Source organism: Sinocyclocheilus rhinocerous, unplaced genomic scaffold, assembly GCF_001515625.1.
Source record: "Sinocyclocheilus rhinocerous isolate Xijiao unplaced genomic scaffold, SAMN03320098_v1.1 scaffold450, whole genome shotgun sequence".
Taxonomy (NCBI): Eukaryota; Metazoa; Chordata; class Actinopteri; order Cypriniformes; family Cyprinidae; genus Sinocyclocheilus; species Sinocyclocheilus rhinocerous.
In genome coordinates, this window is record NW_015653457.1 from 587774 (window position 1) to 612109 (window position 24336).

Genomic DNA, 24336 nt, shown 5'->3' on the forward strand with positions numbered 1-24336 from the left:
TGCAAAATATTATAATAGCTAAATCTCAAACAGTGGATCATTTTTATCAGCATATCGCACAGCTCTTAAACTGCTCAATGTTAAATCATATGTCTGCTTTTATGAAAATCTGACTTCATTTAATGTGATATAGGTATAGGACTATATAGTGGCCACTTAATACGTGAGCAGCACATATTACACAGCTCTGTTCTGCCCGAAGTAGGCTACTCGGAGATGCCGTCACCAAGCGTTTGTTTGTAACTTAATCTAACTAATTCGTCTTAAGTTAAAAAAAAAACATTAGCCAATTGATTTTAACTGAAATTGCTGTGGTTAGCTCTTAATATTACTGTAGTACATGCAGTCAAACAGCATAGATCGTTCATAAAAACATACATAAAAGAATGTGCATGCTCCTGTATCCAGTGTCTATGCCAATAAGCTCTGCTGTATTATAAACCAATGAAATGTGGGGGTGGGGGAAATGTGTTGCCCCGCCCCATCGTTCAGGCTGCACTCTGGAGTACTTGCCATAATGATTGAGCCACACACGTGTGATCAATGTCAAGACGCCGCTCAACGCCAGTGGACGTGTCTTTCCATTTGAGATATATGCAAACATTAAGGTGGAAACAAAGACACTCAACCTGTCACATATGCATTGGAAACCAGTTAACAATTAACCAGACCTAATCTGAAACCTCAATATATTGATTCTTGTGCATTTTAGTTACTAAAAGTAGCCTAATAATTTAATATCATTTAATATACCATCTTAAGCCTTAAAGGATCTTTTAAGGGTAATGCTGCCTTCACACACTGTTGTAATTATCGTAAATATGAGTTTCCTAGTCAGAAATTGCACATGAAGCATCTCAAGTCATATTTTCAACTGGGACTGGTAACTGGGAAACTCTGAGATCATTTTGATACCCGAGTTTCTGAGTTGGGCGGCTTATAAACTTTAAATATGGCAGAGGAGAGAAACATAGCTGTAGTAATGCAACGTTTTAAACTTTCCTATATTTACTCTCAGAAGATCCTTTTTTTTTTTTTTTACTAAAGTGTACAAGACTCGATATTTGTCAGATTAGGGCTGGTAGCCTAATTGTTAACTGGTTTCCAATGCATGTATCCATCATATTGTGGACAATAAGATCAACTGTTTTTTTCCTATTTTGATATCGTGTCAATCTTCCTTCATGCACCTGAATACAAACACACCAAAAAGTATTGAAGTATTGTCTTCACGGTTAAAAGTGACCGGACACCTGAAATGTAACTTTATTTAGTCATATTTTTTCTTTTGTATTTTGAGAAAATTTTATGGTACTAATTAATTATTATGCAATAATTATGAACAATTTTTCCCATTGAAATTAGTACATAATGTTTTTTTCTAATTTTTCAAAATTATTTTTCAATTAATTCAGTAATTCAGATTCAAATAGAGACTAGGCCTTTCAAATCCAATTTTGAATGCAGATTATCACCACCTGGTGAGAGCAAAGAAAGAAAAACATGTAATTGCATGGTGTAACCACTAAATGCCTGTATAGCACTCTATAGAGAGGCTTGTGAATTCCCTAGTTGTTTTTAGACATAATTGCTTACTTATATTAAGTTGTGGACTTGAATGTATATTAAGACATTCTCAAAGACTATTTTTTGTCAAGGTTTATATATTTTTTTTTGTTTGAAATATTGATTTGAAATGTCAGTTTTTGCATTATTACTACTACAGTCAAACCTGAACACAGAGAAAGCATTGTTACACAAAGCATTAAAATTCTATTAAAATGTAACAAAAATTAACAGGAATGCTTTATTAGAGTTTAATCCTTCTGGGTCTGATCTGATTTCAACCTCTTATTTCAGACTTCTGACTCATTTTGGATATATGTTTATTCCATTTGAGTGTGTATAATTGTGCATGTGTGTCTATGAGTGTGTGTAAGTGAGTGTGTATGAGTGGATGTGTCTGTTTTGCACTCTTGATGTTTTAGAGTGTAACCCCTTCCTTGTGGTCCACTTTTTTACTGCATTGTGGTTGAATTATTGATTTTATTTTACACATTTGCTGTGTTACAGTCACACCAGTTTATAGGTGTTTGTGTGTATAAGTGTGTGTGTGTGTGTGTGTGTGTGTGAGTGTGTCTGTTTTGCACTCTTGATGTTTTAGAGTTTCACCCTTTCATTGCTGAGTACTTTTTTTCTGCATCGTGGCTGATTTGTAGATTGTGCACACAAATTTTTTTGTCCATTTCCGATTGATTTCCTATGGTCGGTCATTTTTGACCGAAGACCAAGAGTGTGACTATTTTTTTTACGACCACTTAGCCAGTTCGAATCATGGCCTTCATTTTTTTTCTGTGTTCACATTCCAAATGCCATAAAAGTCAACAAGTTTCGTACCATTCCGATTAAGCTGTGATTTTGGTCATTCTGCTCATTAAAGGGGTCATATGATGTTGCTAAAAAGAACATTATTTTGTGTATTTGGTGTAATGAAATGTATTTATGCTGTTTAAGGTTAAAAAAACACATTATTTTCCACATACTGTACATTATTGTTTCTCCTCTATGCCCCGCCTTTCTGAAACGCGTTGATTTTTACAAAGCTCATCGGTCTGAAAAGCGAGGTAAATACAACTTAACCACTGATTTCTAGTCGTGTCCTCTTTTGGAAGACCAAACAAAGTTGTTTCGCTTTCACAACGAAACACAGCGTCACACGCGGTGCGGCCTAGAGTGAGAGGAGGCCGGTGAGCTTGAGAATGGCGCGGCCGGTGGATTTGACGAAGGAGCAGCCGGCGGGCTTGCGGCAACCACATGTGACGACCCCGGGCTGGACTCCGCTTCGTCCACGTTGAAAGCCGATCCGGCGATCCACCGCGCGAAGTTGATGTATTTCCTCAGCGACCAGCACGGATCAGCTCCAGGCATGACGAAGCGATATCGTCCTCTTTTGGAAGGTTTTAGGTAGGCGTGGTTGACACTTAACTTTTATAAAGAATATCTCTTTGGATTTGAGACTTTAGTCTTTGCAACTTTACAGATCTTCTTTATGCACCAAGAGCTTGTAACACTCCAAAGAGAAAGGAAAAACTGAAATCGCATCATATGACCCCTTTAAAAATAAAAAGAGACAGATAAAGAATAGGCTAAGGATTTAATTCAAGTTAATGAGGTCCAAAGTTGATGGTTGGACTCCAGTGACTCTCAAAAAATCTTCTTTTGAATCCCACGGAAGTAAAAAAGTCATACAGCTTTGGAACGACACATTTGTGTGTTTTGAGTAAGTACTGTGGCACTTGGACATATGGGCCTACCATATTAAATTACTACCATATTCAAGTCATTTACTATGGTAATGACATGCTACACCAAGGTATTTCTAAGAATGTCATGGTTTGAGTCCAAAAAAAATTCTGTGGTACATGTCAGAAATCCATTGTACTTTTTTGCAAGTGTTCAACCTTGAGTCATCTAAACTGTTTCATGACTCACTCATGAGAAAGTCCAGAATGCTCAGGTCGATCAAATCCACCAATCGAGTGGAAAAAAAAAACACTTAGATTTTTCCAAAACATATACTTTTGTGTTCAACAGAAGAAAGAAGGTCATACAAGGTTGGAACGACTTGAGGTTGAGTAATTTTGAGTGAACTATCTCTTTAAATAACACATTCTCCACCCACTGAGCCAGCTTGCTTCGGCTATAGGACCCCCTCCAGGGACTCCTCCACGAGCGACGTGGTGCCAAACTCAGGTCTGGCAACATAGCAGCCATAGACCCCTCTATCTTGAGGGGACGGCCACAGATAGCATACCCTGTGGAGCAGTAATAGGAACACTGGCCATAAAAGCATGTATTCCCCACTGCAGAAAGAGAAAGACAGATGGTGACGGACAAGAATGCTCTGTTTGAGAGGAAGGGATGGAGGAAGAAAAGAACCAAGTGGGACAAACCTGGAGAAGTGAAAAACGTTGTGACCAGTTTATGGTCGGTGGTGATGTCTTTGATCTCTTTTATTACATTAATAAGCCTCCCAACCACTGGAGGCACCCTTCTGAAACCCAGTATCCTTATTGTGAGAGAGAAAGTGTTTTCATTTTAATTCAGACTGATTAGTCAATTTATCATATGGCAGTACATGTAATATACAGTCTGCACTCTTACCTGTCCAGGTGCCTCTCAAAATCAGAAAAGTAATACAGATTCACATCGGTCTCCTCATGCCGTTCCTGTCTTAAGTCGAAACAATTCTGATCAAAATTTTAAACAGAATAATCAAAATTCAGATCTTGAATTACATTAACATATTTGAGCTGCTTCACTGTTCCCTTGCAATGTAAAAACAAAAACAAAATGCATTTATGCATTCCACTGGCACTGCATTTCACAGTGTTTGACACCTGCACGCTAGTCTTTTGCAGCGTCTCACGCAAGTGAAAATGTTCAACTTTTAAAAAAACTCTTCTATTGTCACGCATTATTTAAACATAAGTGGTTGACACAGAGTGCGTGAAGCAGGACGGTGAAATGGGAAAAAAAGCACAAGGTCTTGAGGCATGATTTTTAAAAGTTGAACCTATTTTAATCATGATGCTGCAAAAAATCTGTCTAGTACTACAGTGGAATGTAAAAACACGTTCTCTCTGTGTGTGTGTGTGTGTGTGTGTGTGTGTGTGTGTCTGTGTTTTAAAGTCTGTTACAGCGCCAAAAGTTACGGACTGCAGCTTTAAGTAAAGCGTTTCCAAAAATTCTCATGTACGTGCAGTACCAGCTGGACCAGGTCAAGACAAGAATAAATAAGATAGCATAGAACTATGCATTTGTGAGAACTAAAGTCACAATTACCAGACATAAAATCACAATAACAACAAATGTTACAAGTAAACTTTTGTGGTGCTTTTCAGTGCAAAAATCAGGTGGGACGCAACTGAAGTTGGTGATGTCATTTCCTAATTATGGGCAGGCGCTCTTCAAACCCATGAAGTGAGACCCAAGCACTTTATGCCTCTAGTACAACAAATTATATATATATATATATATATATATAATTTGTTGTACTAGAGGCATAAAGTGCTTGGGTCTCACTTCATGGGTTTGAAGAGCGCCTGCCCATAATTAGGAAATGACATCACCAACTTCAGTTGCGTCCCACCTGATTTTTGCACTAAAAAGTACCACAAATTTGTTAATGTAAATGAGATTTTATAGCTCACAATTACAGCTTACTACTGAACATTTATTTGATATCTGACAGTTGGAACATTTGTTCTTGTAATCGTGACTTTATTTCTCATAACTGCAGTTTTATATCTCACAATTGTGACTTCTCATAACTGCGTCTATTTCTCAGATATGCATACTGTAGTTCAGTCATCAAACTCTCTTTCCAGTCTATGCTATCTCATTTATTTCCATTTCAACCTGGTCCTGCTGGTACTGCACATATGAGAAGTTTCTTTAGACCTCCTCCTCCCCAGCACCACCTGTCTAGATCTAGTATCTAGTTCTTTCTACTTTACCTTGCAGCATGCATCATAATACTGTAATTATGAGTGTTTTAGCAGAGAGCTTTGCTCATGCCCAGCAGATCTAGTCTGCAAAGTCAATCCTACCTACACTCTATTCTTATTAACTAATCAACTCTACTTTTATCGATAAAATGCTGTTAAAGTGATAGTTCACCCAAAAATGAAATGAATATTCTGTCATCATTTACGCACCATTAATGTATGACTTTCTTTCTTCTGTGGAATGTAAAGGAATATATATATTTTTAAGAATGTTGATAACCAAAAGGTTTTGGTTCCAAATGACTTCCATTGTATGGACCAAAAATACAATGGAAGCAAAACTGGTTATCAACATTCTTCAGAATATCTTCTTTTGTATTCCACTAAAGAAATAAATGCATACAGTTTTGTAACGACATGAGGATGATTAAATCATGACAGAATTTTCATTTTTGCATGCGTTATCCCTTTATTCTTTAGAGTTGTTTTTAATTCTCATGTGATTTTATTTCTTATTTTAAATTTTGTTTCATTTTTCACATCCTCCTCCCTCCCTCTTTCTCATATAAAGGCCTTGCTTTGCAAAATTTAAGGTCACCTACCTGCACTGAAGATGCGATGGGATATCATTTGCTGAGTCAGCGATGACAGATTGGGGTCTTTCTGCTGATACATCTGCCAGCGAGATATGCCAAGGTGGATGTGTCTCAGCACTGGCATTCCAGAGGATAGGATCATATCTGTCCTCATTAGCACTCAGCCTAAGGATGGGATTCATTAATGTGTTTTTGACAGTACAGTAGTCATAATTAAAGTTGCATCAAGCAATTTTCTTTGCTTTAACAGCAGATACAGTAGCGATTTTGGACCTTATACTGACACCTAGAGGCAAGGATGAAGCATCACATAAAAATGGAATGCTTTCGGTTGTGATTATTTTGATTCAAACTGATTCGTGAACCAGTTAGACTGACTTATTGAAATGATGTCATTCAAAATTCACTCACAAATGAATCCTCACTGACTTGCCAGTAATAATCATGGAAATTAATGATTCAATATTTAAAATATAAATACATTTTTCTATTAATTTATTTACTGAATTAATTATTTACTTTAGATGTTATATCACAAAACCAAATAAATCCAAATGATTTTAATCCAAAAATAAATGATGTTATAACAGTGATGTCACAACGTCCTCACCACTGCTGTGTACTAAGCTCTTCCTCTTTTATTTTTGTTCGGACTTTCAGCAGCCAATCACCATCGGACACAGGTGGGGTGGGCAAATTATACAGCGGGTGGGAGTACAGAGCCTCCAGTTTGGCAGGGTCATCTGCTGTGCCGTCTGTTTCCACTTCCTGGGTGACACTTCCTGCAGTGGCCATTTTGCTTGTTGGAGTAGATCTATTTTGAATGGAAAAGATGATGGAGGTCTGAATGCCAGGGTATGAGTGGAGCTCACAGGAAGTGTGGTATATGGACAGGACAAGTGAAACCACGAGCAAGTGCAGACTCAGGAACACAATTAACAGCCACATGCGCAATGTCCGTGATCGCCGACGAGTACATACTCGCATTGTACTGAAATGAGATGGCAAAAAGTATAAACTTCAACTCTACAGTAACCTGTTAAAGAATATAGAGCAAAACACACCTGTCTTCCAGTTTAAGGTGTTTCCGTCTCCGTTTGTCTGGACTAAAAGGAATCTCAGATTGTCCTTTAGACCTTTATTCCCCTGTTTGCACTCTTACACTCCCCTTTTCTCTCAAACATTACTGAGGAGAGGTGCCAGGTTAGGCTGATCTGAGTGAACATGTTTACTCTCCCCCCCTGCAATGTCTAGCACACATCAGAGTTGTAGTGTATTCTCTGCACAGAAGAACATGTATTAACCAAAAGTGGAGAGTGGGGTAAACTGTGACACTTCTTTAACTAAGTTGTTCTGTAGCTTCCCGTGACCAAGCACATTTTTCTTTCACTTTTGTTCTTCGTAGAGGACATTTGTTTTTCAGGAATTTCTCTGAAACTATACATACCACATTTTTTGTCATGGTGTATCCTAAAATATTTGTTTTTGTTTTTTCATATTTGGCCATGAAAATAAAAAAAAATATGTATATAAAAAGTATATATATATATATATAAATAAAATGAATACAATATTGTTTTAACAAAACATTAATATTTCAATGAAAATATAATTTTAATCAGATATTAATATTTTATTTAGCCTTTTTTCAATATTTTGGTTTTCCATTTTTATGAATAAAAATGTTACATTACTGATAGAAAAAAAGAAAGTTGGCAAAAAAAAGGGCTGCAATGAAATTATTAATATTATTTATGAAAATAAAGTACTTAAAATTAAAATGAATAAAATAGTAATATTGTAACAAAATATTAATATATAAATAAAAATAAAATATTAGAATTTGAACTAAATATTATTATTATATTATTTATTAGTCAACATTTTGGTTTTCGTTTTTTATAAAAATTTGGTTTTTATAAAGAACTATAATTCCTCACAGGAAGAAAAAAAAATCCAGAAAGGAATAAATTAATTAATTGATAAAATGAATAAAAATGGTCAAAATTATAATATTTAAATAAAAATATATTTTTATATTATTAAATATAATTATAAAATATATTTAAATAATATAACTTAATTTGAATAAATATTAAAATAAATTTTGTATTGTTTGAACAATTTGTTTTTCCATTTCTATGAACAAAAAATTTTTTCATTCCTGTCAATTTTAAGAAAACATTAAGATTTTAATAAAATAGGAAAATAAATAATTTTCATTTTCATTATTTTAGTTTTCTATTTTTATACGAACAATGCAATGTTCCTTAAAAAGCATTCCCAATTAAGTGTTATTTGCTTTGACAAAAATTATTTCACCTGCCATGTAGAGAACTGTTGCAAGTCTACTAGACTCCAAATCAGGTGAGACAGGTGCAAAAATGGGTCTCATAATCTCACCCTGTACATCTGATGGGGGACCTCCTCACCATGGCAACCCAGAGACAGACTGGCATGAGGATCTCTCATGCAAGCATGCGCCCACATTCACCACATATCAGCAGATGAATAACCCAGAGAACATCTCACACCGCCTGGTGCTTTCGTGATCAAATCTGCACATTTGCTAATGTTTGCATAATGGCATTCAATCAGAGATCAGATACACAGCATGAAGGAGAAGTGTATGGCGTGACTTTATGCCAGTTATGATAGATAGATATCTACACATCCTTGATAATTAGTTATCATTGAGCACCCTGTACCAGAGGATGGTTGATTATGACTATGTGGGTTGCTAAGTAACAGTTTTGAAATGAAGCTGATCAAAAGGGAGATGCCAAAAGGCCAAACGATTAAAGCAAAGTTGTTTAGAGTGTGGGAGGTTGCGTAAATCCTTTTCAAGAGTATTAAGTGTTGCAGACCAAAAGATTGACTGTGGTTTGATAATATGCCAGGGCCAGGCAGAAAGGATGCATTTCACCATAATGCATTTAAAGCTCACACAAATGGGAAAGTTCTATTTTATAAATGCATATTTAGACCTTATTGAGAACAATTAATCTGTGAATATGATCCATTTAAAAAAAAAAATTTGACTTCGTAATGAACTTAAAACTTCGTACTTCGAAACTTAAAAGTCTGTTGACTTAAGCAAGACTTAAAGGGGTCATATGATGCGATTTAAATTTTTCCTTTCTCTTTGGAGTGTTACAAGCTCTTGGTGCATAAAGAAGATCTGTAAAGTTGCAAAAACTAAAGTCTCAAATCCAAAGAGATATTCTTTATAAAAGTTAAGAGTCAGCCACACCTACCTAAAACGGCTCATTCTAACACGCCCCCACATATCTACGTCAAAATACACAAAATAATGTTCTTTTTAGCAACATCATGACCCCTTTAAATCATTTAGTCTGCTTAAACTCCGCCCCTGCAAGCTGACAAGCCACGCCCATATCTCAACATCCAATCAACAACTGATGTCAAGTCCCCACCCAACATTTTTTATTTTTTCGAAAATCCATTACACTCGGATGTGTCACAATACAGAAGAAAAGATCTGCCTCTACTTACATTTAATTACAAATTCAAATTAAATTTAGTTAAAAATAAAACGGCAGCTGTGGTTGATGTGGAAAAACATGGTGAAAATGTTTTGCCGATATTAAGGGATGCCATATTGGTGCCTATACATTTTTATATTTCATAACTGCATATGTTCCATAACTGTATTTCCTTAAGTGCTAATAATGCTAACACGCCAATCTTTAATTATCTCAACTGTCAAGCAGAGACTTCTGGGAATGTCCTTTCACTGTTTTTCACCATAAACTCAGGAATTGATTGGTTTTTACTTGCAAAACCCATACATTTGACAGTATTTTACAGCATTGCTATAATTTTTCCACTGTATATGGTAAGGTAACTAACAGTTAACCAATTAACATGTTTTTACTATAACATTTTTACTGTTTGGCATGATGCATTGTCATTTATATTTTAGTGCTGAGCAACGATTAATCGCATCCAAAATTAAAGTTTTTGTTTACATAATATACAGTGGTGTGAAAAAGTGTTGGCCCCCTTCCTGATTTCTTATTTTTTGCAAATAAGATTTGAAACCTGCAGTAGAGATTTCAGTGAATAATGGCACTTGAAATTTAGCAGTCATTATTTATGATACTTTTTGTCATTTTCTGGATCTTGACAGCACCTGTGCCTATGCAATTTTATTGGATGGAAAAGAGCAGCATGAACATTCAGCTAAACATCTTTTTTTTTTTTTGGATTCCACAGGAGAAATTTTTTATAATTCATGAACGAAAATATTTTGTAACATGATATTGATGTTCCATTTTCATGGTAATGCAATGTTTGATTTTAAAATGGGTTTCAAAGGATGAATTTTGAGATTTAAAGTTTTCAATTGATATATAATTTCTGATGATTTCTAAAGTGTGATAGAGAAAAAGACTTTTTTTGCAAAGATCAGAACTCTTGTTATGATGTAGATTTTTGAGGTGCACTCTTGTTAAAATTTATCTATTACTTGTCCTACATAATTTTTAACAAAAACATTGGTAAAATATCTATTTAGGAGTCTTAGACCTTTCCAACGATATATAGTTTGTCATGATTAGATTAGGATTTAATTGTAATATAGTGAAGTAAACTTAGGCGTCCCACAGAGGGGACGGGTGACAGTTAAAGGGTTAAAAGTGAAAAGGTCAGCAATGAAAGGTTAATGTGTGTCTATTGGTATGGAGGGCACAGTAACCTGACAGCAGGTCAGTGTGTGTCTGAGTAAACAGATGCTCTGAGCCAGATGTCTACACTCCCCGATGCAACAATCAGTAAATAAAACGTGGTTCAAATATCAAAGCATTTGAACCTATGCTCTTTAAAAACACATACATACCTATTATGCATCTAATTCTAATGATCAAGTCATTTTTCTCCATTGACAACTCATTTGAAAGTATTAATTTGTCATCAGAATGAGAGTCCAAACAGCTGATAATAGCATCACACCATCCACAAGTACTGAGCATGACTCGAGTCCCTTCGATGGCTTTTTCACTGAAGAAAGCAATATTATGGAGAGAGGACTCGTATTTTAACTGGAAGCAACAGTTTGAAGTTACTTCACAAGATGTAAATTAAAGACTGGAGTGGTGTGGATTACTTGTGGATTATTGTGATGTTTTTATCAGCTGTTTGGACTCTCATTCTGACGGCACCCATTCACTCTGACGGCACCCATTCACTGGTGAGCAAGTGATCTAAATTTCTCCAAATCTGTTCCGATGAAAAAGCGAATTTGGATGGCCTGAGAGTGAGTAAAATTTCAGCAAATGTACATTTTTACACAAACTATTCTGAAGTTTCTGTTTTTGAGGGAGCATATATTTTTTTAATAAATTTTTCTGTCATTTAAAATTACATATAACAGATACAAAAGAACTTCATTTCTAATGAGGTTTTATTACACAAGACAATAACAATAGTTATTAATAAAACAAATGCCCATTACAGCTGTGCAAAATGTACAACTCCTATAAAATATCAGAAGTTTTAAAAAAAGATCATATGTATTCACATATTAATTGAAAAATAGCATTTTGTCTTATAAAAATACTTTGTCCTTCAGAAAAAATGAAAGGGATGGAAAGTATCATAACTGAGGATGGACAGAAAAGAGACAGATGAAGAAAGAGTGGCAGAGATGGACAATAAAACTCACAGATGACCTGCCAGATTTGAGAGAACAGTTAAAACGGAGATGAAAACATAAAATGCTACATTCAAAATAAACCATACGAAATGCTGCACCGTTTAGTACTGCATATAAATAAACATACACATGTGGCACATTCATTATAAAGTCAGAAAGCACATGAAAAAGTGTTTGTCAGACAGTCATTTAGCCTAGTATTTGGGTTAGGAACACTTCCACACGCACACCGCCACACCTCCACCGAAGAACATGTAAAGCAGATTCTTCACTTCGTGTGTAATTTCGAAACCAAAGCCCTCGCCAATCACCACATGCCAAGAGCTCCCAAACTTCTTATCCATTGACTCCTTTATCATTTTAGCGGCGCTCTGTAGAGAGAGAAGCACCCACAGGAATGAAAAATCCCACAGAAGATATCATTAATATCTCAACTGTTTCCAGGGGCGCCGCTAAGGGGGGGAAAGTTAGGGCGATTCTAAGGGCCCTCGCACTTTTGGGGCCCCCAGAGATCTGTTTTATTAGTAGTAACAGTAGTAGTAGTAATGTAATAGAAATTATAAATGTATCTACCAAAGAGTTACAAATAAAACAAAATTACGCCGTATTTCTGCATTTCCAGCAAAATTATCTCCCCCAATTCACTGCATGGTTTCATCCCATCCTACGTAGCCTAGAGTCACTGCGTGAGATCAGATGGTAAACTGTCAAATTAGAGATGTCTTCGAGTTCGAGGGGGGGGCAAACCGAGCCGGACGATTTGGTCAATCGCACTTTTAAACACATTTTAGTTTTGCTGTAGAAAATCTACAAATTCACACTCTGATTACATAGAGCAGCAGCAGGAAGTGCCCCTGAGGTTGTCATGGCAACCAGATATGCAAATTATTATTTAATTATTTTGCCACCGTTTGCCACACTAAACTCTGTTTCTCCTAGATGGCAATGAGAATTAACCTCATTATTAGTGGCAAACTTCTCGCACGCAGTAACGCAGAGCTCCATGGTCTCCACCCGCATCTCCTCAGGCATATCTGTGTGCTGTGGAGGAAATATATATGTTTCAGGTCAATTTGACCCGCATCTGTTTTTTGTTTTTTATTCTTTTTCTTTAGGTTTTGTAACTTTTAGACTCATTTTGAGTTGTGAAACGTGCATTATCGGAATTTATATCATGAATGAGATGTTTGCAGGTCATTCTGACCAACATATTTAATGGTTAAAGGCAGCTGCATAGACCCAAAATAAAACATTTTTTGATGTATTTTCTTATGTCAGTTATTTCTCTACCTTCTTCATGCATTTGACGGACACTTTTATCTCCAAAGAAATAAAGACTGTGTTGAAGACGTACGTTTTTATCAGTTCATGCATGTAGCAAACCAATGATTTCTGATGTTATCAATGCCATGCTCGACTTTTTGGGTTCAGGAAAGCACTCAGCAAATGTGCTTTTCCACACTTTTTTGTTTACAGTTGTTACAATACGGTTTATAATTTTCATAATTGTGATCAGTGAAGATTCAAATCCATTCACGCAAGTTTTCACCCGTATGAGATGAAAGCTGTGTAGTCTCTTATAGTCAGCCTCGTCCTTCTTGCCATCGACTGTCTCTGCCATGATGATTAGCTCTAGATGAGGAAAAAATTGACAGGTTTAAGATATCAGAAATCTGATCTAATAAATCCAAGATGGATACTGATTTAATAGCTTTTGAAACTGTGGTATCAGTAATACCATGGTACTTTGATATACCATAGTACAGCAATGTTACTTAAAAGAATACAATGATATTTCAGTTATAAGGTTCAATAACATGACATTACCATAGTTCCATGTCCAAACAACAATGCTAATACCATATTACTTTTTGTTTATCTAAATGTCATATAAACATATTTTAGCATTTTTTGAATGATTAGTAACAGTCCTGCATGCTTATGAAGCGATTATTAGCTCTTTTTTTTTTGGAAAGCGAACAGTATCTTATCAGGAAAACTGCTAACTGTTAGCTTGCTAAGCTAATTTGTATGGCTAGGTCACTCGTTTTTATTTCCATTAACATTATATTATCTACCTAGGAGTTTAACGTTGCATATAAACTAGCTTGTGAAGTATAAAGAGACTTTTACGTACCGTAATGAAAGAAAATTGAAGTTCGCTGTGCTTAAACCGACATCGCTAGAGAGACACGTCCACCATGGCAACCACCCCTGCGCGCGACAGCTGTGTGCGTAACCCCGCCCCTCGTAACGCGTCGCTTGTTTTGATTGGTCCGTGGGCGTGTCGTTCGTTCAAGAGCACGTCATGCACCAATATGTGTCTACTGAATTTCTATGGTCATATAGATAGCAAGAATTTTTTTGGTCTTCTTAATTTATGAGGACAGGGCAGGGGAAAAGGCAAATTAAAGAAGTATCCTTAAAGGAGAAGTTCACACTTAAACGAAAATGTGCTGAAAACTGAGGCCATCAAGATGTAGATGAGTTTGTTTGTTCAAATTTGGAGAAATGTAGCATTGCATCACTTGCTCACAATTACATCCTCTGCAGTGAATGGGTGCCGTCAGAATGAGAGTCCAAACAGCTGATAAAAACATCAAAGTAATCCACACCACTCCAGTCCATCAATAGAGGTTATGCGCAACAGACTTCCGTATTCTGTTAACCGGGTCTCGTCGCTTCCGGTTCAAGCGTTTTGCATATGCTTAGTTAAATATGAAGCAGTTTTACTCAAGATGCCTTCAAAGTAGATACCAATGATGATCATAACCAATGTCCATCACATATGCGGACTGATATCTAAAAGTTTTTTGTTTTTTTTTTAATTCTTTTCACATTTAGATATAAAAATTGAATAAAACGTCAACAATAAAAACAGCTAGCTAGTTTAACTGATTATCTTAAAAGTCCATAGATATCGCTATTATTTAATACGGCTGTTAACACGTTCTCCGACAAGCGGAAGCAATGAGACCTGTTTTCCGGGTTTGGTCAGGTGATGTTCGACATATACCCTATTAATGCTTCGTGAATTGAAAAGCTGCACGTTTGTAAGAAACAAATTCATCAAGAAGTTTTTAACTTCAAAATGTTTCTTTCAGCTAAAATATGAGTCATCTCTAGGCTATTAATGTTGCTTTCTTCAGTGGAAAAAGTCATCTCGTCTGAATCAGGAGAGAAATATGTACAGATCAAGCACCGTTCACAAGCAAAAATAATTGTTCTAAACAAATATGTTGATTGATTGTGATGTGAGCATTATGTTAAGATTGGTATTTTGGCCAGAAGCTACTGTGTAAAGTTAAAAAGTCTTAATGATGGCTGAATACTGAGACAAACCACAAACCGTTTATCCACAAAATAAGTAAAGGATGACAGAATTTGTTTTTGGTTTCTCTTTAAGCTCTGTATTTTATGAGCACAGACACCAGCTGTGTTTTATCCCCATGTAACCCCACTGCAGTCTGAGCAGGGTGAAACCTGCTGTCTAGATGCTGCATTGGTCCCGCTTCATCTGTGTTGTTTACTCTCTTGCTTTTTACTGACCTGTATTAAGCTCTAGATACATCTGTGCACAGCTGGAGAGTTTGCCCCAGATAACTGTCACACTGATCTGAGACCTGTCAGCAAGAAGCAACACTGCTGCTCTGAGTATAACCAAACAGATGCTGGTAGCCATTGACGTTTTTACATTTTTTACATACTATAGAAGTCAATGGCTACCAGCAACTGTTTGGTTACCAACATTCTTCAAAATATTTTCTTTTGTGTTCTGCAGAACAAGTTTGGTACAACTTGAGAGTGAGTAAATGATTTTCATTTTTGGGCGAACTATCCCTTTAAATGTCAACAGTGGATACACTTTACAACACTGCAATAAAGCTAAATAATTTCTCATATACCAATATCATATTCAGGGAGAGCATTAAGCTAGCCATTTGTAGGTTAGGATGTACAGCATGTAATGCATTGGATGGTGCTGATTTTGAGACACAACACTTGATCATCTAAAAGCTTTCTATGGGTTTCCCAGATAGACCATGTTTTGATTTGTGGATTATAGGGGATTTTCAGTTTCTAGATATATTTACAAATAAAAACAGGGGGAGGGGATAATCTAACAACTGATTTGAGCAAGAATATAAGCAAGAATGGTACCTAGAGGAGAAGAGTCTGGCTGCGCATTGAGCATAATGACACTTAAAGATCGTTACAACCAAGAAAAGCGTCACTTTATGAATGTGTCTAACCAATGCTGTGAGGAATAAAGGCAGCCATTGTACACCATCCATGTCATGATATTATTTTTATGTGATTGTGTGAAGGATATATGAAGGATACAGAGCTGGATTATGACTATTAAACTTTTCAGTATTAAAAGGTTCAATTAACTGAAATGGTGAATACAGAGACTCTATAGAAGAGGAAACACACACACACAAAGAAAAGGATGTTTGCTGGTTGGAGAGAAGCAGCAGGGGTCAATGTGATGGAGGGGGTGATTAACATACATCTGTAATTCAACAGCAGCAGCAGCATGAAGACAGTGAATGAGAGGATGAGAATGGCAATAGAGTAACAAGGATTTGCATGAATTTGAGTCATTCTTGACACTGAGCCAATGATACTATTGTGGATAAACAGTGTTATTTTGTTTTGGATTGGCTTAAGAAGCACCGTTCACAAGCAAAAATAATTGTTCTAAACAAATATGTTGATTGATTGTGATGTGAGCATTATGTTAAGATTGGTATTTTGGCCAGAAGCTACTGTGTAAAGTTAAAAAGTCTTAATGATGGCTGAATACTGAGACAAACCACAAACCGTTTATCCACAAAATAAGTAAAGGATGACAGAATTTGTTTTTGGTTTCTCTTTAAGCTCTGTATTTTATGAGCACAGACACCAGCTGTGTTTTATCCCCATGTAACCCCACTGCAGTCTGAGCAGGGTGAAACCTGCTGTCTAGATGCTGCATTGGTCCCGCTTCATCTGTGTTGTTTACTCTCTTGCTTTTTACTGACCTGTATTAAGCTCTAGATACATCTGTGCACAGCTGGAGAGTTTGCCCCAGATAACTGTCACACTGATCTGAGACCTGTCAGCAAGAAGCAACACTGCTGCTCTGAGTATAACCAAACAGATGCTGGTAGCCATTGACGTTTTTACATTTTTTACATACTATAGAAGTCAATGGCTACCAGCAACTGTTTGGTTACCAACATTCTTCAAAATATTTTCTTTTGTGTTCTGCAGAACAAGTTTGGTACAACTTGAGAGTGAGTAAATGATTTTCATTTTTGGGCGAACTATCCCTTTAAATGTCAACAGTGGATACACTTTACAACACTGCAATAAAGCTAAATAATTTCTCATATACCAATATCATATTCAGGGAGAGCATTAAGCTAGCCATTTGTAGGTTAGGATGTACAGCATGTAATGCATTGGATGGTGCTGATTTTGAGACACAACACTTGATCATCTAAAAGCTTTCTATGGGTTTCCCAGATAGACCATGTTTTGATTTGTGGATTATAGGGGATTTTCAGTTTCTAGATATATTTACAAATAAAAACAGGGGGAGGGGATAATCTAACAACTGATTTGAGCAAGAATATAAGCAAGAATGGTACCTAGAGGAGAAGAGTCTGGCTGCGCATTGAGCATAATGACACTTAAAGATCGTTACAACCAAGAAAAGCGTCACTTTATGAATGTGTCTAACCAATGCTGTGAGGAATAAAGGCAGCCATTGTACACCATCCATGTCATGATATTATTTTTATGTGATTGTGTGAAGGATATATGAAGGATACAGAGCTGGATTATGACTATTAAACTTTTCAGTATTAAAAGGTTCAATTAACTGAAATGGTGAATACAGAGACTCTATAGAAGAGGAAACACACACACACAAAGAAAAGGATGTTTGCTGGTTGGAGAGAAGCAGCAGGGGTCAATGTGATGGAGGGGGTGATTAACATACATCTGTAATTCAACAGCAGCAGCAGCATGAAGACAGTGAATGAGAGGATGAGAATGGCAATAGAGTAACAAGGATTTGCATGAATTTGAGTCATTCTTGACACTGAGCCAATGATACTATTGTGGATAAACAGTGTTATTTTGTTTTGGATTGGCTTAAGGAGTAGTGGATAAATACTCATATAACAGTCATGATCAAAATAATATAGTGATAATAAATTTCAGACCATCAGGATGTTTTGTGGTTCAAAAGTCATATCTATCTATCTATCTATCTATCTATCTATCTAGATAGACAGACAGACAGATAGACAGATAGATAGATAGATAGATAGATAGATAGACAAGTAAACAAGACGATGCACTCTCATATTTCATTTTCTTCACAGTTTTAATTTTTTTTCATCCACATTTGTCACAATATCATTGTAGATCCTTGGTGGTGCAAATATGAAGAAGCACTATAATGACATCACAGCCGATCATCAACCAATAGCAAGAGTCAAATAAACAGACAGGCACTTCCCCATAAGCTTTTCTCTGTGAGGGGGCAAGCAGGGCTAGATGCAGTGCAATGGTAACACGACAAGACGCTAAACACTGTTTTACATTCATATTTTCATAGTGTGTGGGCTGCACATCTGATCTTCAAAATTTAGTGCAACGCTTAAGATATTAAGCTTCAAATAACACATTTTGGATTAAAAAAAAAAAAGTTTTGGATCTCGCTGAATCTGTGAGAGAAAGTACACTGCAGGGTAAGGACCCATTTGACCAGATGCCAAAAGACAAAAATTTCAGACATGTTATGATAGACGTTGATAAGATAAGATAAGACGTTGTACACCTTTAAGTACTGTAGGACTGAAATAACAGTGTATTACAAGAAAAGTGACCCTAAGGGACCAGTAATAAAAACAAGAAAGGAAAAAGCTGCTCTGGGAAAGAAGCGAAAGCTCCACTTTACTCAAATAATGAAACAAGAGCAAGACAAGTGCTGCGAGAATGAGTCACATCCATCGTATTAGAAAAACATTCTCTATATTTGAAGGGACCATTGTGTGTAATGCTTTGAGAAGAAGGACATGAAATAACACAAGCAACACGAGACGCAAACAGGCCTATAAAAGCCTTCGGGAGCAGCTCTATCCGAAGTAACACAACCACACGCACAAACAAATCCCTTTCCTGCAGAAACAAACACTCAGTGAGAGTGTAGCTCTATGGAAAATATATTCTATACACAGACCGGGACCCACGGCACAGTTGTCATACCTTTCAGGCCATTTTTGTCTCATTTACCCTCGCCTTAAAAAAGAAAGGTATCAACCCATGGCCCTGCTCACTGCCGGGGATGGGAGCTCTGAAGGCAGGGGTCCACGGGGTCCTTGACGGCCCCTCCAAACACGTCCACATCTCGGTCCGTCCAGGGGACTATGTTTCCCAAGCGTGGCGATTCTGCACATGCCGCCAGAGCGGCAACCTCTGTTGGTGACAACACTTTGTCCCACAGGTTAAACAATGAAAGCTCCCCAACAAGAGCCTGGGATGCATCAAACCGCCCACCGAGGGTGTCCTGCAGTGGAGCCAAGGAGAGCCGAAGGGTTACACATGGATAAACACAATGTTGCATCAGAAATACTGTGCACAAATGGTACCTTAAAGGTCCAACATCTTGTCACTGGAGTAGGACCCTTAAAGGTATACCTTTGTACCTTAACAACTCCTGAAGGATGCAAACACTGTCAGGAAAAAATTTGCAGAAATTGCACATTTAGAGGCTTGTCACTGGTGTACTAACCTTAAAAGGACAACTTTGTACCTCATCTACTCCTAAAGGGTGCATATTTCTACATTAGAGTAGAAAAATTTATCCTTAAGCTACTACTATGAACAATTTAGGAGTAATAAAGGTGCAAAGATGTTCCGTTGAGGGTACTGCCCCAGTGACAAGCTTCTGCACCACCAAAGGTACAATTTTTGCACATTTTTTTCTAAGAGTGAAGGTGTACCTTTGAGGGTGTATTCAGACTCTTCAAGGTCTTCCTCACCTGTTCCTGTCCCAGCACCAAGACGCCCCCGGATTTGATTGGGTGCCACGCAGATAACCCTTCACCCCGTCCTCTCAACTTTCCGCCTTGATATGCTTTCCAAACTCCATCCCGCAGGGTCCAACTCACACATATGTGCTGCCAGATGCCCTGGGGCAAAGAGTGCAAATTTTTTTCTAAGAGTGAAGGTGTACCTTTGAGGGTGTATTCAGACTCTTCAAGGTCTTCCTCACCTGTTCCTGTCCCAACACCAAGACGCCCCCGGATTTGATTGGGTGCCACGCAGATAACCCTTCACCCCGTCCTCTCAACTTTCCGCCTTGATATGCTTTCCAAACTCCATCCCGCAGGGTCCAACTCACACATATGTGCTGCCAGATGCCCTGGGGCAAAGAGAGAGGCAGCTGTGCCACCTGTAAATGGAGGTAACGACTGAGTCCATCAGCTGTATTGTGCAAGGTTGTTACGAAAGGAAGGTGTAGTGCAGGGTTCCTCAAACCTGAGCCTAGAGGGCCACTACCCTGCAGAGTTTAGCTCAAACCCTGATCAAACTCAACTACCTACTGTATAATTTTGTAGTAACTCTAAAGACCTTGATTAGCTTGCTCAGGTGTCTTTGACTAGGGTTAGAGCTAAGCTCTGTAGAGCAGTGGCCATACAGGCTACTGGTGTAGTGGGTCTTACCTTATCATTGATGAGTAGTTCTGCTGGATTATGAATGCCCTGCAACAGGACAAGTTCATTGGGTTGTTGCGGTACAGCATAGGAAAATGGCGTCCCAATTCCATTCTCAGCAGGCTTGAGCCACAGACACGCCGTAAAGGCGTACATCTCTGGAATATTCCGCCTGACAAGCCCGTACATGTAGTTAGTCCTCACGGGGAAGGAAAGTTTATACCCTTGTGGGTAACTGTAATCTGTAAGACCTGGGAAGGAAAGACAGAGAGAGTGAGTTGAAAATGAAGAGACCATTTCATCCCCTGAGTTTAACCAAATCTTCCTCCTTACTCTGTTCCAGCTCTGCAATACGCTCTTGCAGGGTGTTGATTCCCTGGTCGATGTGCTGGTGGTGGCTCTGGGTCTCTTTCCGGAGGTTCTTCCTCTCCTTCTCCAGCAGCCTAATCTTTTTTTCTAACTCTCCTTCCAGATCCTCCACAGGCCTGCCAGGCTCGCCCACCACTACACTCCCCAGTGTGCTCATATGCTCAGTGTGGTTCATCGCTGCGGGGCCTATCTCCAACTGTGAGAGAATTATGCAAGAAGTCATTATTGCAAAACCTAATACATCCTGTTCAACATGTGTATCTGACTATATTAAATCCATTTGAATTACAGGAACTCAAAAGAATGATTTGTTCTTGAATCAGACATACTTTTCGAATTTGTTCTCATTTAATGTAAATTTTTTGAGTGAACAATGACTTACATTTCGTTCTGTTCCTCAAACACTTTTTATTTGGTGTCAGAAGAATTGGAATATGATGCATGAGTTATACAAATTACCTTTTTAAATATTTTATGGTGCTTTTACATGCTTTTTGAAGCTCGAAAGCTCCCTGTAATTGCACAGAAAACAGTGACTACTACATTCTTCAAAATATCTTATGTATAAAAAAATATCTTCAAAAGTCATATGGGTTTGGAAGGACATGAGAGTGAGTAAATAAATTCACATTTATTTTTAAAGTGTTTTTCACGAGAGCAGTTTTACAGAAAATATGTTTCAATAATAATGAAATCTTGCCCTAATGAACAGGAAATATATCAAAACATCAAGACATTTCCTTTAAATGATGACAGAATTTTCATTTTTGCCTGAACTTATATAACATTAAGTTATAATTATATACAATTATAGTATTTATTGATGTTTTAAAATAGCTTTTACTAAAAAATGTTTACTACATTTTTTTTTATTTTTAGTAATTTTAGTACTTCCACTTTCAGTATAGTTTTTAATTGTAGAAGTGTATATTTTTCATTTAGTATTTATATTTCATTTTTGTTTTATTTCCATTAACAAAAACAATTATTATTATTATTTAATTTCAGCAATAACAATTCTGGTCCATAAGTCTATATCACAACATCTACAATTCAGGTGTGGCTGCTGACAGTGTTCCAGCTGAGAGCCTGTACTATTCTCTCCTCCCTCATGATTTATGTATGTCTTTCTACCCAGGAGATGAACAAGATGGAGGGGAAAACAACCACTCACCAGGTGAGAAAAACACACAGACACATAAAAAGTGCTACAATATGAACAGGCACACTGAATTATCCCCAGTATCCCCCTGATTTTGAACATTTGCACGCATCCTTGCCTACTAGTTTATTTACAAAACGGTTTCCCTTCACTAACCCCTGGCACCAAATTCCAAAAAGCTTTTAGACTTTTTTCTTTTAATGTTTATAGTTTCTCATACCAACCTCCAACTTCTCTATGCGATCTTTGAGCTGAAGAATCGCTCTCTCCAGTTCCTCCACAGCCCGCGCCGTCTGCAGCTGTACCGCAACCGAGATGCTCACATCATCCCCGGCCATGTGGCGACGGTTGCCCGCCCATACCCCCATACTCCGCTCGTGCAGACTCCTTTCCTCCAGCCCGTTCTCACACTCCGAGAGTTTCCCGGTGAGCTCCGTGATGGTCCTCTGGTCCATGAGGATCTGGTCGTTTTGCTGCATGACGATCTGCCGGAGCTCCTCAGCGGTGGTGCGGAGGCTCCAGTCCTCCTCATCGGCGAACGGGTCATCGGCTTGTTCTCTCAAACCCCTGGACTTGCAATCACTGATGGGCACAGGGGTACAAATGAGTCGATTAAGAGTGAACTGTTTCGGGCTTGGCCCAGTCACGTCCCCGGTAGTCAGCTCATTGAGCGACGGCATCTCCAGGCCGATGTCCAAACCGCCTTCATAAGATTCAGAACCATGGAGAGCTCCGAGCGGCCCGGCGTGCGCTACGGATCCAGGCAGCGGCTCCAGGAGCGACAGTGAGCGGTTGTCGGACAGCGCCTGGGGCGCGGCGGCCGAGGATCGCGAATACACGCTGGCGATGATGCAGATGACCGCGCCGAGAAAAGCCAGCAGTCCGGCGGAGACCAAAACCACGACGAACTTCATCGCGCCTATTGAGATCTACAATAAAAGCGCTAAATGTAATTTTATGGATGTTTAATATTTACAAACGACCGGGTTTTCACCGTCAGAAGCAGGACAGGATGAAATTAAGGTCGATCGCATCGGCTGTTTTTCCACCGCTTGCAGCAGATGATGCTGCGCCTCCTCTTTTTCTGTTGCTAAGTGCCCCTCTGTCCGGTTTCTATGGCTACCGCGCGCGTGATGAGAGGGCGGTGAGAGACTGTGATGAAAACGCGTGATATGTCATATTGATGTAAACACCTTTTGCTCTCTTCATCATCTATGAATCCTCTGGCAGAAGATGAACAGACTGCGTTGCTGAAGAGAAAAATCGGCCTACGTATTAGAACATAATGAGTGAATAACAGTTACCAGGCTTGGTTTTTAGTGATTCCCAAACGTAAGTGTTCTTGATACCGAAGCATTTCATAATTAATCTGTCACTAATATGACAAAAATGTATTATTTCTGTGTAAACGCATTTATTCATGCTTTGTGCAGCATTAAACAGTCATGAATCCTCACACTCACGTGTTAAAAATTCATAGCAACTTTATTAGATATGGAAATGACAGTTTTGACCTTTATGCTCGTTTAAATAAATAATCAGATGTTTTAAAATCCCCTAAACCAGTAGTTGTATGTGGAAATGATAGTATTTTGAACACAATTGATGATTTTCAGGATTGCATAAGATCAAATTTATATCCAATTTTACCCCAAAATTTTACCCATCTGTCAGATTTTTAAACGTTTTTGAAAGACGTTTCTTATGTTAATTAAGGCTGTCTTTATTTGATCAAAAATACAGGAAAAACAGTAATTATGTGAAAATACCTGTTTTCTATTTGAATATATTTTATTTGTAATTTATTCCTGACACAAAGCTGAATTTTCAGCATCATTACTCCAGTCTTCAGTGTCACATGATCCTTCAGAAATCATACTAATATGCTGATCTGCTGCTCAAGAAACATTTCTTATATTAAAAACGGCTGTGATTAATATTTTTGTGGAAAACTTGCAGCAATTTTTTCAAGATTCTTTTAAATGTTTTTGTAACAATGTAAAAGTCTTTACTGTCACTTTTGATGAAATGAATGCATCATTGCTGAATAACTGTATACATTTGAACAGTGTGTGTGTGTGTGTGTGTGTGTGTGATCAACGTAAACTTCAGCACATGCATAATACAGTATTGCAGGTGTGGGAAAATGCTGGTATTTAAGCAAAAACATAATAAAAAAGGAACAAAATCTTCAGAATCTTTCATATGCAAATATTGAAATATTTTATCAATGATGTTCAAGTCGTCATGGCAACCAGGTTGCATCCAACATGTGAAGCCTACCGATGACTTTCCCTTTCTAATA

General features: G+C 37.6%; 2 protein-coding genes and 1 pseudogene across 2 annotated transcripts; all 3 read right to left on the bottom strand.

Annotated features, from left to right (window-relative positions):
* Positions 1–1726: 1726 nt before the first annotated feature.
* Positions 1727–7243, bottom strand: LOC107715700 (extracellular serine/threonine protein kinase FAM20C-like; annotated as a pseudogene).
* A 4194-nt stretch (positions 7244–11437) lies between these two features.
* LOC107715714 (dynein light chain 4, axonemal-like) lies at positions 11438–14050 on the bottom strand. The gene is made up of 4 exons (XM_016521894.1): positions 13921–14050; positions 13333–13415; positions 12741–12824; positions 11438–12154 (listed from the first exon to the last, which is right to left on the bottom strand). Exons 2-4 carry the CDS (start codon positions 13402–13404, stop codon positions 11990–11992), a joined length of 321 nt encoding a protein of 106 aa, XP_016377380.1. The 5' UTR covers positions 13405–13415; positions 13921–14050; the 3' UTR covers positions 11438–11989.
* Positions 14051–18161: 4111 nt separating this feature from the next.
* On the bottom strand, positions 18162–23221 carry nptxrb (neuronal pentraxin receptor b). The gene is made up of 5 exons (XM_016521916.1): positions 22256–23221; positions 20834–21065; positions 20510–20751; positions 20059–20238; positions 18162–19350 (listed from the first exon to the last, which is right to left on the bottom strand). Exons 1-5 carry the CDS (start codon positions 22943–22945, stop codon positions 19117–19119), a joined length of 1578 nt encoding a protein of 525 aa, XP_016377402.1. The 5' UTR covers positions 22946–23221; the 3' UTR covers positions 18162–19116.
* Between the last annotated feature and the right edge of the window lie 1115 nt (positions 23222–24336).

Excerpts from the sequence above, each read along its gene's own strand:
- LOC107715714 (XM_016521894.1), bottom strand. The coding sequence starts at position 13,404 with ATGGCAGAGACAGTCGATGGCAAGAAGGACGAGGCTGACTATAAGAGA. Across the intron at positions 12,825-13,332 it reads ACAGCTTTCATCTCATACGG|CACACAGATATGCCTGAGGA; the intron begins GTGAAAACTTGC and ends TTTCCTCCACAG. Across the intron at positions 12,155-12,740 it reads AGTTTGCCACTAATAATGAG|AGCGCCGCTAAAATGATAAA; the intron begins GTTAATTCTCAT and ends CTCTCTCTACAG.
- nptxrb (XM_016521916.1), bottom strand. The coding sequence starts at position 22,945 with ATGAAGTTCGTCGTGGTTTTGGTCTCCGCCGGACTGCTGGCTTTTCTC. Across the intron at positions 21,066-22,255 it reads ATCGCATAGAGAAGTTGGAG|TTGGAGATAGGCCCCGCAGC; the intron begins GTTGGTATGAGA and ends ATTCTCTCACAG. Across the intron at positions 20,752-20,833 it reads TATTGCAGAGCTGGAACAGA|GTCTTACAGATTACAGTTAC; the intron begins GTAAGGAGGAAG and ends TTTCCTTCCCAG.